Below are 14,917 nucleotides of genomic sequence, written 5' to 3'. Positions count from 1 at the left end.
CTAATTGACGTTATACTGCATCTGCCACATATTTGCCCACTCACAACTTGTCTAAATCGCCTTGAAGCCTCTTAACACCACCTCACCACTCTCATTCCCATCTAGTTTTGTGTCATCAGCAAACTTGGAAATATTACATTTGGTTTCCTCATCCAAATCATTGCTATATATTGTGAATAGCTGGTGCCCAAGCACTGATCCCTGTGGTACCCCACTAGTCACTGCCTGCCATTCCAAAAAGGGCCCATTTATTCCTACTCTGTTTCCTGTCTGCCAACCAATTCTCAATCCATGCAAGTATATTACCCCCAAACCCATGTGCTTTAATTTTAAACACTAACCTCTTATGTGGGACTTTATCAGAAGCTTTCTGAAAATCCAAATACACCACATCCACTGGTTCTCCATTATCTATTCTGCTAGTTACATCCTCGAAAAGCTCCAGTATGTTTGTCAAACATGATTCCCCTTTCATAAATGCATGTTGACTTTGTCTAATCCCATTGATATTTTCTAAGTGTCCTGTTATCACATCCTTTATAAAGACGTTAGCATTTTCCATACCACTGATGTTAGGCTAACCGGTCTGTGTTTCCCTGTTTCTTCCCTCCCTCCTTTTTAAAATTGTGGAGTTACATTTGCCACCCTCCAATCAGGCGGTACTGTTCCAGAATCTACACAATTTTGGAAGATGACAACTAACATCCACTATTTCCATGGCCACCTGCTTTAGCACCCTGGGCTGCAGATTATCAGGTCCTGGGGGTACATCGGCTTTCAGTCCCATTAATTTTTCCATGTTTCTTTAATACTAATTTCCTTCAATTCCTCCTTCTCATTAGACCTTTGGTTTGCTAGTTTTTCTGGGAAGTTATTTGCATCTCCCTCCGTGAAGACAGACTAAAGTAGTTGTTTAATTGCTTGGCCATATCCTTGTTCTCTTATAAATTATCCTGTCAGCAAATGGCTGATACTCATTTTGTTTAGCTGAAATAGGTGCAATGTATGTACATGTTCTTTCTGTCGCAAAGAACAGGACCCTATTTTATTAATATATGTAGCTTCTGGTGCACGCAGAAGCGCTACATTGCGAGTCCAGTGACAGTCTTAAACTGGTTGTCAGCATAATTCTTAGCACATTGAGGGTTATTTAGCAAATGTTGTCCAATTGCGGAATCACATCTAATGTCAGACATTCTGTTTTGAGTTTTGCAAGCGCAGGGTGGTTGGATACGGACTGTACCCTGCCCATTATGAACATTGGCTGGAACATGCTGTTTGATACGATCCACTAGTCTTTGGGACGTACGGCCTACATCCCTAGCATTACACTGGCACAGTGTCAGTGGCAGTTAACTGTCAGTCACCGTCAGTGGTGCATTCTCTATGGCTGACCAATCAGCACTCTCAACGTACATATAAATTGTTGTTTCTCCCCCCTATATTGGTATTCTTGCAAGTGTCCTGATGAGTGCAAGATGAAAAGCTTAGACATGTCTCTTTTTTCAGTAGCTAACCAACTGTTAGCACAGGCATCAAATTTTCTAACATTTCCTGGGTAAGTATCCAGGAGCATCCACATACCAGACTCAAGTCTCTACCCTGAACTCCCAGTGCCGTAGATGTTTATGGAGTGGTTCCCTGCTGGAAATCAGCCCATCAGACTTTTAAATTTCCTGGGCAATTCCCACCTATGCCTGTACAACAGGATTTCCATGTGGCCTTGACACACATCTCCTGATGTAAGTCCCATCTCCGATCCAGAGACTGGAAGATTTGAGCCATTATTTCTGGCACTGATGGAACTGATGGCACTAATAAGCCTTGATTAGACAAAATAACGTAACCCAATAAATGTCAATACTTAAAAGATCTGCTCCTTATTTGCAAAAAGGTACTGTTTGCCTGAATGAATATTATTAGTGTTCTGACATTTTCATGCTTCAATTCCTAGACTGATGAGGAGAAGATGTTCTTGAAGGCACTTTCCATCTGTCATACAGTGCATATTAGTGACCAGGAAAAGACCCAGAGACCAAGTTTGAGGAATGTCGTTAGAGCTCCATCCAATGTGCAATATTATGCTGCCTCCCCAGATGAAAAGGTTTTGGTAGAAGCTGCCAGAAAGTAAGGATTTTTTTCTGCAATAAACTGTTAATTTCAGTAGGTATATGTCATCTTTTGATTCGAGCGTAGTTTTTTTTTGTTAAATCTGAGCTCTGAAATTATTTTGAGCAATTCATAGGAGTTTTGCAAAAGGAAGCAATTACTTCAGACTTTCATCACAATGATTCTGCTGGATTATTCTTGTGGGTAGATGATGGGTCAGTTAAATTAAGACCAATGAAAATGCAATACCTAATGTGAATTGACAGCCAGGGGAGGAGTTGGCATAATGATAATGTCACTGGACCAATAATCCAGAGGCCCAGGCAAATTCTCTGGGGAAATGAGTTCAAATTCCACCATGGCAGCTGGTGAAATTTAAATTCTGGATAATAACTCTGGAATTGAAAAGTAATGGTGACCATGAAACCATCGTCGATTATCGTTTTAAAAAAAAATCTGGTTCTTTAGGGAAGAAAATCTGCCATCCTTACCTGATCTGGCTGACATGTCACTCCAGACCCACAGCAATGTGGTTGACTCTTAACTGCCCTCTGAAATGGCTGAGCAAACCACTCAGTTCAAGGGCAATTAGGGATGGGCAGCAAATGCTTGCCTTGCCAGCAAAGCCAAAATCCCATGAAAGAATAAAGAAATAAAAAGTTAGTTGACATTCTGTAAATCACTTGCCTCACCAAGCAAATTTTGCATATGCCTATGAATATCACATCCAGGGTATAACTCAAACAGAATATGACATTTAGTTTCATGTCCTTATTTATATTGTGGATGTAATGCCATATAGTTGTGTTTGAGGGGCTCTACTTGTGTATAGTTTACAATGCTGCTCCATAGCAATGTTGTAATTCCATGTATGCACAATGTGCGTTCAGAGAAATATGTTGATATTCACCAAGGGTTAGTTGCACATATTGCTGTATACGCTCATGAAGTGAAAGTGAAATTGTCACTTTTAATCTTGCATATAAACCTGTGCAGTTGGCTTTGGATGTAGTAAAATTCTGCAAATCACCAAGACTGGTGAGCGAGAAAAGTATAAAAGCTGTCAAATTTGTCAATGCTCAGTGGTAGCTGTCATACTTGAGTTGAAAGTTTTGAGTTCAAGCCTCACTAGAAACTTGAGCACATAATTGCAGCTGACATTTCAGTGCCTGTAAAGCAATTTGCGACAACCTAAGGCTGTGAAAGTCACGATGTAAATGCAAGTTCATAATCGCTTCTCTTTCTACTCTTTCTCTCTTCCCTTTCTTTCTCATTTCTCTCTCCCCTCTCTTTTGCATCTCTCTCTCTCCGTTCTCCCCCTTTGGCGCACCACATAATCTGTGAAATTCACTTGCACTGTGAATAAAGCATATTTCATGGTATCAGAGCTTTGGCATATTACAAACTGCACATGTAACCTAGTTAATTGTAACGGCATTTCTAAATTGTCAGACTGCCTGTCTGGCATCCAGTACTCGAGTAGAAATTTCCTCCAATTAAATATTGGGAAGACAGAAGCCATTTCCTCCTACCTTGTCGCAAATTGCATTCCCTCGCTACCAACTCCATTACTCTCCCTGGCAACTGACTAAGACTGAAACAGACTTTTCACCACCTTTAACCCAGAGATAAGCTTTCAACCTCATACTGCACTATCATTAATAGTCCATTTAACCTCTGTAACATTGCCCAACTTCACCCCTCCCTCATCTAATCTCCTGCTGAAACCCTCATCCATGTCTTTTTTTTAACTTCAGGACTTGATTATTTTAACCCACTCCTGGCCAGCCTCCCAGATTCTAGCTTCTGCAAACTAGCAGCCATTCAAAACTCAGATGCTGCCTCCTAGCTCGCACCAAGTTCTGCTCACCCACCTCAGCTGTGCTTGCTGATCTACCTTGACTCCTGGTTAAACAGCACCTCTATTTTAAAATTCCCTTCTTATCTCTGATTTCCTCAAGCCCAACCACTTCCCCTAGATCTCAGAACTCCACCTATTCTGACCCCTTCACCATTACTGATTTTAATTGTGCTACCATTGGTGGCTGTGACTTCAACTATTTAGGCTCCAAGCTCAGGAATTCCCTCCCTAAATCTCTCTGCCACTCTATTTTTCCTCCCTCCTTTTAAGATGCACCTTAAAATCTGCCTATTTGACCAAGCTTTTGGTCATCTGACCTAATATTTCCTTACGGTGTCAAATTTTATTCTATAACACTCCTGGAAAGCAACTTGAGATATTTTATTATGTTAAAGTTGCTATATAAATGTCATTGTTGTTGGTCGATGAAATGCAAAATCTGTAAGGCCATCCTCTGCTCTGAAATATGTTACTGAATGAAGCAGGTGACCTTTGCTGCCATTATATTTTTAAATCAGTTAACTAGTGCTGCTCCGGGGCGTTTAAACTAGATTTGCAGGGGATGGGGAACCAGAGTGTTAGAGCAGATAGTGAGGTGGAGGAGGATAAAGGTCAAACGAGGAATGCATGTATAGACAGAAATCAAGGGTCCGTACGTGATAGAAATGTTCTCAGGTGCATCTATTTCAATGCAAGGAGTATTGTTGGAAAGGCAGATGAGCTTAGGGCGTGGATTGGCACGTGGGATTACGACATTATTGCTATTAGTGAGACTTGGTTGCAGGTGGGGCAGGACTGGCAGCTCAATGTTCCGGGGTTCCGTTGTTTCAGACGTGATAGAGGGGGAGAGATGAAAGGGGGAGGAGTGGCATTACTAATCAGGAAAAATATCACAGCTGTGCATAAGCAGGACAGCCTGGAGGGCTCGTCTACAGAGGCCACATGGGTGGAGCTGAGGAATGGGAAAGGTGTGACCACACTAATAGGGTTGTATTATAGACCGCCCAATAGTCAGAGAGAATTGGAGGAGCAAATCTGAAGAGAGATAGCAGACCGATGTAAGAAACAGAAAGTTGTGATAGTAGGAGATTTTAACTTTCCACATATTGACTGGGACTCCCATACTGTAAAAGGCCTGGATGGCTTGGAGTTTGTCAAATGTGTTCAGGAAAGTTTTCTAAATCAATATATAGAGGTACCAACGAGAGAGGATGCAATACTTGATCTCCTATTAGGGAAACAGACAGGTCAGGTGACAAGTATGTGTAGGCGTACATTTTGGGTCCAGTGACCACAATGTCATTAGTTTTAAGCTAATTATGGATAAGGATAGGTCTGGTCCTCGAGTTGAGATTCTAAATTGGAGAAAGGCCAATTTTGTGGAAATGAGAAAGGATCTAGGAAGAGTGGATTGGCATAAGTTGTTTTCTGGCAAGGATGTGTTCAGTAAGTGGAAGGCATTCAAATGCGAAATTTTGAGAGTGCAGAGTTTGCATGTTCCTGTCAGGATTAAAGGCAAAGTTAACAGGCATAGGGAACCTTGGTTTTCAAGGGATATTGGCGATCTGGTTAAGAAGAAGAGAGAGGTGTATAGCAGGTATAGGCAGCAAGAAGCAAATGAGGTACTTGTAGAGTATAGAAAATGTAAGAAAATACTAAAAAAGGAAATCAGGAAAGCAAAAAGAAGACATGAGGTTGCTTTGGCAGATAATGTGAAGGTAAACCCGAAGGGTTTCTACAAGTATATTAAGAGTAAAAGGATAGTAAGGGACACAATTGGTCCCCTTGAAGATCAGAGTGGTCGTCTATGTGTGGAGCCTCACGAGATGGGGGAAATCTTAAACAGTTTTTTTGCATCAGTATTTACTCAGGAAACTGGCATGGTGTATAAGGAAGGGAAACAAGCAGTAGTTTCATGGAACATATAGAGATTAAAGAGGAGGAGGTGCTTGCTGCCTTACAGCGAATAAAGGTAGATAAATCCCCCGGGCCTGACATGATATTCCCTCGGACCTTGAGGGAGACTAGTGTAGAAATTGCAGGGGCCCTGGCAGAAATATTTAAAATGTCCTTAGCCACGGGTGAGGTGCTGGAGGATTGGAGGGTAGCTCATGTTGTTCTGTTGTTTAAAAAAGGCTCCAAAAGTAAACCAGGTAATTACAGGCCAGTGAGCCTGACGTCAGTAGTAGGTAAATTATTGGAAGGTGTTCTGAGAGATCGGATATATAATTATTTGGACAGCCAAGGGCTGATTAGGGTTAATCAGCATGGCTTTGTGCGTGGTAGGTCGTGTTTAACGAACCTTGTAGAGTTTTCCGAGGAGGTTACCAAGAAAGTAGATGAAGGAAAGGCTGTGGATGTTTTCTACATGGACTTTAGTAAGGCCCTTTGACAAGGTCCCACATGGGAGGTTAGTTCAGAAGGTTCAGACACTTGGTATCCATGGAGAGGTTGTAAACTGGATTCGAAATTGGCTGTGTGGGAGAAGACAGAGAGTGGTAGTGGATGATTGCTTCTCAGACTGGAGGTCTGTGACTAGTGGTGTGCCTCAGGGATCTGTACTGGGACCATTGTTGTTTGTTGTCTATATCAATGATTTGGATGATAATGTGGTGAATTGGATCAGCAAGTTTGCTGATGACACTAAGATTGGAGGCGTTGTGGACAACGAGGAAGGCTTTCAAAGCTTGCAGAGAGATCTGGACCAACTGGAAAAATGGGCCAGAAAATGGCAGATGGAATTTAATGCGGAAAAGTGTGAGGTGTTACATTTTGGAAGGTCAAACCAAGGTAGGACATACACAGTAAATGGTAGGGCACTGAGGAGTGCGGAGGAACAAAGGGATCTGGGAGTTCAGATACATAATTCCCTGAAAGTGGCATCACAGGTAGACAAGGTTGTAAAGAAAGCTTTTGGCATACTGGCCTTCATAAATCAAAGTATTGAGTATAGGAGTTGCGATGTTATGGTGAGGTTGTATAAGACATTGGTGAGGCCAACTTTGGAGTATTGTGTGCAATTCTGGTCGCCTAACTACAGGAAGGATATCAGTAAGATTGAGAGAGTGCAGAGAAGATTTACTAGGATGTTGCCGGGTCTTAAGGAGTTGAGTTACAGGGAAAGATTAAACAGGTTAGGACTTTATTCCTTGGAGTGTAGAAGAATGAGGGGAGATTTGATAGAAGTTTACAAAATTGTGAGGGGTATAGACAGAGTAAATGCGAGTAGGCTCTTTCCACTTAGATTAGGATAAATAAACACGAGAGGACATGGCTTTAGGGTGAAAGGGGAAAGGTTTAGGGGGAACATTAGGGGGAACTTCTTCACTCAGAGAGTGGTGAGAGTGTGGAACGAGCTACCATCTGACGTGGTAAATGCGGGCTCACTTTTAAGTTTTAAGAATAAATTAGATAGATACATGGATGGGAGAGGTCTGGAGGGTTATGGACTAGGTGCAGGTCAATGGGACCAGCGGAATAATATTTCGGTACAGACTAGAAGGGCTGAATGGCCTGTTTTCTGTGCTGTAGTGTTCTATGGTTCTAACTGTTTTGTTTTGCCCCAATGTTTTCCATTTTGCTGAAAATGTTAACTCAGGATACAGTACAGTTGCATGGCACTGCCTGTTACTCCAAATGCATACTTATCAGATACAAACCTAGGTAGTGTTGGCATTCTACTTTCCATACATTTTAGCCAAGTCAAATTTTCTCCTAACATCCACCTATGGAGGATTTTGCCCCCTAACATTACAGCTGTCTTCCTTAATTGACAGCAATGACTCATACAAGAATATTATTACACAGGTGCTGTTACCTCATGCAGGTAATCATTCTTCATGTATCCAATGAAAGTCAGGGGGTATTTGACTGTGGGGCATTATTGTAGAGCCCAACTCTCTCTTCACCCAGTGAAAAACTCTGGAACTTTCCCAGTAGTAGGGGTTAAGGAATACTAATCTTGCATGTTAAACACTAATTACTGGTTGATTTATTCACTATCGGGCTCAGGTTTGTTGACAAAATTGTATTATTTGTACAGTCAACCTGGCAGAGGTGAATGGATACAACACAGATGGGTGTCACATCTGGCACCACCTTAGTTGAATAAGTTGAATACCACAATCAATTGAAAGAGTTAAGTTTCTTAAATGTGAAAGTTGAAACCATTTTGCCACAGGAAATAATTTGGGAAGATGCAGTAAATCAAAGAGTAGAGACAAGGCAAGAAATAGGGGAAATGATAAGCAGAACATGATAGGAAGAGATAGAGAGTACAAATCTAAGAGTAAATCAGATAAGGCTAGAGGTTACAAAAATAATAAAAAGACAAAACTAAAGGCTCTATCTGAATGAACAAAGCATTCAAAACATTATAGATGAACTGATAGCGCAAATAGAAATAAATAAGTATGACCTGCTAACTATTACAGAAACACGACTATGGGATGACATAGATTGGGACCAGAATGTTGAAGGGTACATGACATTTAGGAAGGACAGGAAGCTAGGAAAGGTGGAAGGGTGGCTCTATTAATTAATGATGGCATTAACACAGTAGAGAGGGATGACCTAAGTCAGGAAACTAGGATGTAGTAGCAATTTGGGTAAAGATGAGAAATGATAAAGGCAAGAAGTCACTTGTGGGAGTGGTGTACAGGCTGCTTAACAGTAGTAGGATGGAGTATAAAGGAAGAAATAATGGGAGCTTGTCAGAAGGTACGACGATAATCATGGGGGATTTTAATCTGTATATAAAGAGGGGATAGACAGATTTTTAATTCGTAACGGGTTGAAAGGTTATGGGGCGAGGGCGGGAAATTGGAGTTGAGGCCGAAATGAGATCAGCCATGATCGTATTGAATGACGGGGCAGGCTCGAGGGGCTGAATTGCCTACTCCTGCTCCTAGTTCTTATGTTCTTATATAGACTGGAAAAATCAGATGGGAAAAGGTAGCCTAGATGAGGAATTCATAGAATGTTTTCAGGATAGTTTCTTAAAATAACATGCTCTGGAACCAAGCAGAGAGCAGGCTATACTAGACCTGGTACTGTGCAACAAGATAGGATTAATTAATTACCTCATAGTGAAGGCACCTTTGGGTAGCAGCGATCATAATATGATTGAATTTTACATTCAGTTTGAGGGAGAGAAAAGTGGATCCAAGACTATTATTTTAAACTTAAATGAGGGCAATTATGCTGGCATAAAAGCAGAGCTAGCTAAAGTGAGTTGCAAACTACGTTAATGGATGGGCTAATAGAGATGCAGTGGCAGACATTTAAGGGGATATTTCAAAATACATAATAAATACATTCCAATTAGAAAGAAAAATTCCAAAGAGAGGATCCACCATCCGTGGTTAACTAAAAAAGTTAAAGATAATGTCAAACTTAAAGACAAAGCATATAATTGCACAAGATTGGTGGCAAGTCAGAAGATTGGACAGAATATAAAAAGCAGCAAAGAATTACTAAAAGAATAGGAAGGAAAAATTAGAGTACGGGAGAAAGCTAGCTAGAAATATAAAAACAGTGTGGGTTTCTATTGATATTTAGAAAAGAAAAGAGCTAACAAAGCGAGTGTTGATCTCTATAGAAAGTGAGTCGGTGAAATTAATCATGGCAAATAAGGAGATGGCAGATGAATTGAACTGGTATTTTGCATCGATCTTCACTATAGAGGATACAAGTAACATCACAGATGTAGCTGTAAATAAGAAAATGGGAGGGAGGAATTCAGGAAAATTACAATCACCAGGCAAGTAGTACTGAGCAAATTGTTGGAGCTACGGGCTGACAAGTCCCCAGGTCTTGATGGACTTCATCCTAGGGCCTTAAAAAAAGTGGCTAGTGAGATAGTTGATGCGTTGGTTCTAATTTTCCAAAATTTCCTAGATTCCAGGAAGGTTCCATTAGATTGGAAAATAGCAAATGTAACTCCATTATTCAAAAAAGGAGGGAGAGAAAAAAGATACTACAGGCCAGTTAGCTTAACATCTGTCATAGGGAAAATATTAGAACTATTATTAACGACATTATAGCAGGGCATTTAGATAAATTCAAGGTAATCAGGCAGAACCAGCATGGTTTTCTGAGAGGAAAGTCATGTTTAATCTATTTATTGGAGTTCTTTGAAGAAGTAACATATGCTGTGGATAAAGGGGAATTGTTGAATGTACTGTACTTGGATTTCAAGAAGGCATTTGATAAGGTGCCACATCAAAGGTTATTGCGGAAAATAAAAGCTCATTGTGTACAGAGCAACGTATTGGCATGGATGGAAGATTAGCCAACTAACAGAAAGCAGTAGGCATAAATGCGTCACTTACTGGTTGGCAAGATGTAACGAGTGGTGTGCCACAGGGATCAGTGCCCAGGCTTCAACTTTTTACAATTTATACAAATGACTTGGATGAAGGGACCAAAGGTTTTGTTGCTAAATTTGCTGATGATACAAAGATGGGTAGGATAGTAAGATGTGAAGGTGACACAAGGAGGCTACAAAGGGATATAAATAGGTTATGTGAGCGGGCAAAAACTGACAAATGAAGTAAATGTGGGCAAATGTGAAATTGTCCATTTTGGCAGGAAGAATAAAAAAGTATATTAACTAAATGGTGAGAGATTGCAGAGCTCTGAGATGCAGTGGGATCTGGATTTCCTAGTGCACGAATCACATAAGGTTAGTATGCAGGCACAGCAAGTAACTAGGAAAGCTAATATAATGTTATTGTTTATTGCAAGTGGAATTGAATACAAAAGTAGAGTGGTTATGCTTCAGTTATACGGGGCATTGGTAAGACCACATCTGGAATATTGTGTGCAGCATTGTTCTCCTTATTTAAGGCCGAATGTAAATGCATTGGAAGCAGTTCAGAGAAGGTTTACTTGACTAATACCAAGATTGGGCATGTTGCCTTTTGAGGAAAGGTTGGAACCGCTGGAGTTTAGATGAGTAAAGACACTTGACTGAAACGTAATATCCTGAGGAGTCTTGACCGGCGATCTGGAAAGGATGCTTCCTCTTGTGGGAGCATCTAGAACCAGAGAATCACTGTTAAAAAGTGAGAGGTCGCTCATTTATGACAGATGAGAAATTTTTTCCGAGGGCCGTGAGTCTTTGGGGCTCTCTTTCTCAAAAGGCTGTGGAATCAGAGTCTTTAAATATTTTTAAGGCAGAGCTAGATAGATTCTTGATAAGAAAGGGTGTGAAAGGCTATTGGGGGAGGTGGGAATGTGGAGTTGAAGTTACAAGCATATCAGCTGTGATCTTATTGGATGGCGGAGCAGGCATGAGGGGCTGAGTGGCTTACTCCTGCTCCTAGTTCATACGTTTGTATGTTGAATGTGATGGAAGATGGAATAATATAGAATTCAGTTTGTCTATCATCACCTACGTTATGATTTAGGCGATCTTTAAATACTTTTTATTTGTATTTAATTCATTAGCTGTTCCAATGGGCAAGCCTGGAATTTCATGTGAACCAATATTTGATCTGGTGCAGCAAATATTCAGAATATTGGGCTGCCCATGTCTGAGCAACGAATCTTGTATGGCTCTTTTTCTATAAGATGAGTCCGTAGTAAAGCTTTTCGTAGACCTATTTGTTAGATTCTGTCATAATGCTGTCTGTTTTGACAATGCATTTAAGATTTTCTTTCTTTCACATAGGATTGGGGTTACGTTTGCTGGATTCAAGGAGGAAAATATATTACTTAACACATTTGGAAAGGATGAAAGGTAACCAAACTGTGTACATGGCCTTGATATGTTTTCTCAAATTGTGGAGGGGGAATAATTACAACAAATTTAAATTCAGGCATTTAAAAGATTATACCAACAAATCCAGAAACTGGATTTTCTCTTTCTGTCTGATTTTCACCCCCCACCCCCACCCCGCCCCCAACCCCCTGCCTTGTTTCCTGAATATGCAGCTATGTATTAAGGTATGGTTCCACTGATGTCACCTGTTTACTGCAATGTTGTTCAACTGACTATTCTTCATGCGTCAGCCAGGATAGTGAGCCTCGAAAGGTTTTTGGGGGAGGCCATAGCTATTACCCTATTCCATACCCATACAACATTCACGTGCAGACAGACTTTCCCAGAAGAGTTACTGGATGGCAATTAGAAACTGGACCACAGCTTACTTTACCCTCCTCAGCTAAGAACCCTGAGGCCAGTTGCATTACTGCTACCACTGTTGTTGGCGAAGTCGGCTTTCTCGCCATAGATGGGAATAAAACTTTAGATGGGAATAGAACGTTTTGCTATGCTGGACTGTGTATTAAAGATGCAGTTTTCATTTCAATTTCATCTACCCACCTCTGCTGTTTGATGATGTATTTAAGTGTGCATTTACACTGCAGCTGTAGTGTTGGTGCTAAGCTGTTTCACTTTGCGTCAATACTGCACTTAGTGTAAATCCAACCAGAGTATTGATCATAGTTACTAGATCATGACACGTGAAGCTGCTCATGAGTGCTGACCTGTGGTTTCTGCAGCTTTCCATGTTCCTGCTGTAGCATCAGAGGCAAGTTATTTAGTCCATTACTGAAAAGAAGTATATTTACCAGGGTATAGGCCACATGGTTGACATGAGTTAAAGACAGTACTGATACTGAAAAATACAGGTCTCAGATGTAATTATAACGCCATTTGATTATCAAATTAAAAGTTCCTTCAGACGAATATAACTTTTTTTTCTTCCCTTCCTACAGGTACACACTTCTAGAGGTTTTAGAGTTTGATGCAGAGCGCAGGCGAATGAGTGTAATTGTCAGAACACCAGAAGGTATGTTAACAAACACACACTAACTACACAGAAGAGTTTAAGATATCAAGATTCATATTGTTAATGTACAACAAATGTGTGCATGTAAAGGAAAGCTGAGAACATAAAAATAAGCTCTATATTAGCACATAAATAGAACAGACAATTTAATACTATTAATGGACTGCACATATAACAGCAAAAGTATGATTGATGAAGCTGGGCCTGCCAATTAATTACCCAACTGTGCATTAGGAGTTGGCAGGACTAACGTGACACTGAATTGAAAAGCACCTTTTGGCAAATATGATTTTTTTTCCCTAGTCAGCTTAGACACTATGCAAATACATAGATGTCAGACAACTATGAATTTTGAAACAAAAACAGAATTACCTGGAAAAACTCAGCAGGTCTGGCAGCATCGGTGGAGAAGAAAACAGTTGACGTTTCGAGTCCTCATGACCCTTCGGCAGAACTGAAGTATAGTTAGGAGAGAGGTGAAATATAAACCTATGAATTTTGGTTTGATGATCTATTTAACACATTATTTTCAAAATATATTTGTAGTTTTTTTTATTCATTCACAGGATGTGGGCTTCACTGGCTGGGTCAGCATTTATTGCCCATCCCCAGTTTCCCTTGAGCAGTTGGTAGTGAGCTGCCTTCTTGAACTGCTGCAGTCTGTGCTGTAGGTATATCTACAGAGCTGTTAGGAGGGGAGTTCCAGGATTTTGACTCAGCCACAGTGAAGGAACGGCAAAATACTTCCAAGTCAGGGTGGCTTGGAGGGGAAATTCCAGGTGGCGGTGTTCCCATCTAACTGCTGCCCTTGTCTTCTTAAATAAATGGTAGTGGTCGTGGCTGTCGAAGGAGCCTTGGTGAATTCCTGCAGTGCATCTTGTAGATGTTACACACTGCTGCTACTGTTCATCAATGGTGGAGGGAGTGAATGTTTGTGGATGTGGTGCCAGTCAAGCGTGCTGCTTTGTCCTGGATGGTGTCAAGTTTCCTGAGTGTTGTGGGAGCTGCACTCATCCAGGCAAGTGGAGAGCATTCCATCACACTCCTGACTTGTGCCTTGTAGATGGTGGACAGGCTTTGGGGAGTCAGGAAGTGAGTTACTCGTTGCATGATTCCTAGCCTCTGGCCTGCTCCTAGCCACGGTATTTATATGGCTGGTCCAGTTCAGTTTCTGGTCAATGGTAACCCCCCAGGATGTTGCTAGTGGAAGATTCAGTGATGGTAATGCCATTGAACAAGGGGCAATGGTTAGATTCTCTCTTGTTGGAGATGGTCATTGCCGGACACTTGTGTGGCACGAATGTTACTTGATACTTATCAGCCCAAGCCTGAATATTGTCCAGGTCTTGCTGCTTTTGGACATGGGCTGCTTCAGTGTCTGAGGAGTCGTGAATGGTGCTGAACATTGTGCAATCATCAGCGAACATCCCCACTTCCGACCTTTTGATGGAAGGAAGGTCATTGATGAAGCAACTGAAGATGGTTGGGCCGAAGACACTACCCTAAGGAACTCCTGCAGTGATGTCCTGGAATTGAGATGACTGACCTCCAACAACCACAACCATCTTCCTTTGTGCTAGATGTGACTCCAACCAGCAGAGAGATTTCTCCCTGGTTCCCATTGATTCCAGTTTTGCTAGGACTCCTTGATGCCACACTCAGTCAAATGCAGCCTTGATGTCAAGGGCAGTCACTCTCATCTCACCTCGAGAATTCGACTCTTTTGTTCATGTTTAAGCAAAGGCTGTAATGAGGTCAGGAGCTGAGTGGCCCTGGCTGAACCCAAATTGGACGTCAGTGAGCAGGTTACTGTTAAGAGAGTGCCGTTTGATAGCACTGTTGATGACCCCCTCCATTACTTTACTGATGATCGAGATCAGACTGATGAGGTGGTAATTGGCCGGGTTGGATTTGTCCTGATTTTTGTGTGCAGGACATATCTGGGCAACTTTCCACATAGCCGGGTAGATGTCAGTGTTGTAGCTGTACTGGGACAGCTTGGCTAGTGGCGCAGCAAGCTCTGAAGCACAAGTGTTCAGCACTATTGCTGGAATGTTGTCAGGGCCCATACCTTTGCCGTATCCAGTGCCTTCAGCCGTTTCTCGATATCACACATTGTGAATTGGATTGGCTGAAGACTGGCATCTGT

General features: G+C 41.4%; 1 protein-coding gene across 3 annotated transcripts in view; it reads left to right on the top strand.

The window, feature by feature from the left end:
• Positions 1–14,917, top strand: part of atp11b (ATPase phospholipid transporting 11B) — a 191,344-nt gene that overhangs the window by 88,732 nt on the left and 87,695 nt on the right. For all 3 annotated transcript variants that reach the window (XM_078563954.1, XM_078563956.1, XM_078563957.1), the window contains exons 14-16: positions 1,955–2,127; positions 11,646–11,714; positions 12,695–12,768. In XM_078563954.1, coding sequence (XP_078420080.1) covers positions 1,955–2,127; positions 11,646–11,714; positions 12,695–12,768 — 316 coding nt within the window. The remainder of the gene's footprint in view (positions 1–1,954; positions 2,128–11,645; positions 11,715–12,694; positions 12,769–14,917) is intronic.

The sequence above is a fragment of the Cetorhinus maximus genome, chromosome 19, assembly GCF_964194155.1.
Source record: "Cetorhinus maximus chromosome 19, sCetMax3.hap1.1, whole genome shotgun sequence".
Classification (NCBI taxonomy): domain Eukaryota; kingdom Metazoa; phylum Chordata; class Chondrichthyes; order Lamniformes; family Cetorhinidae; genus Cetorhinus; species Cetorhinus maximus.
The sequence above is the reverse complement of the archived record's forward strand: the minus strand, read 5'-3'. Positions and strand labels throughout refer to the sequence as shown.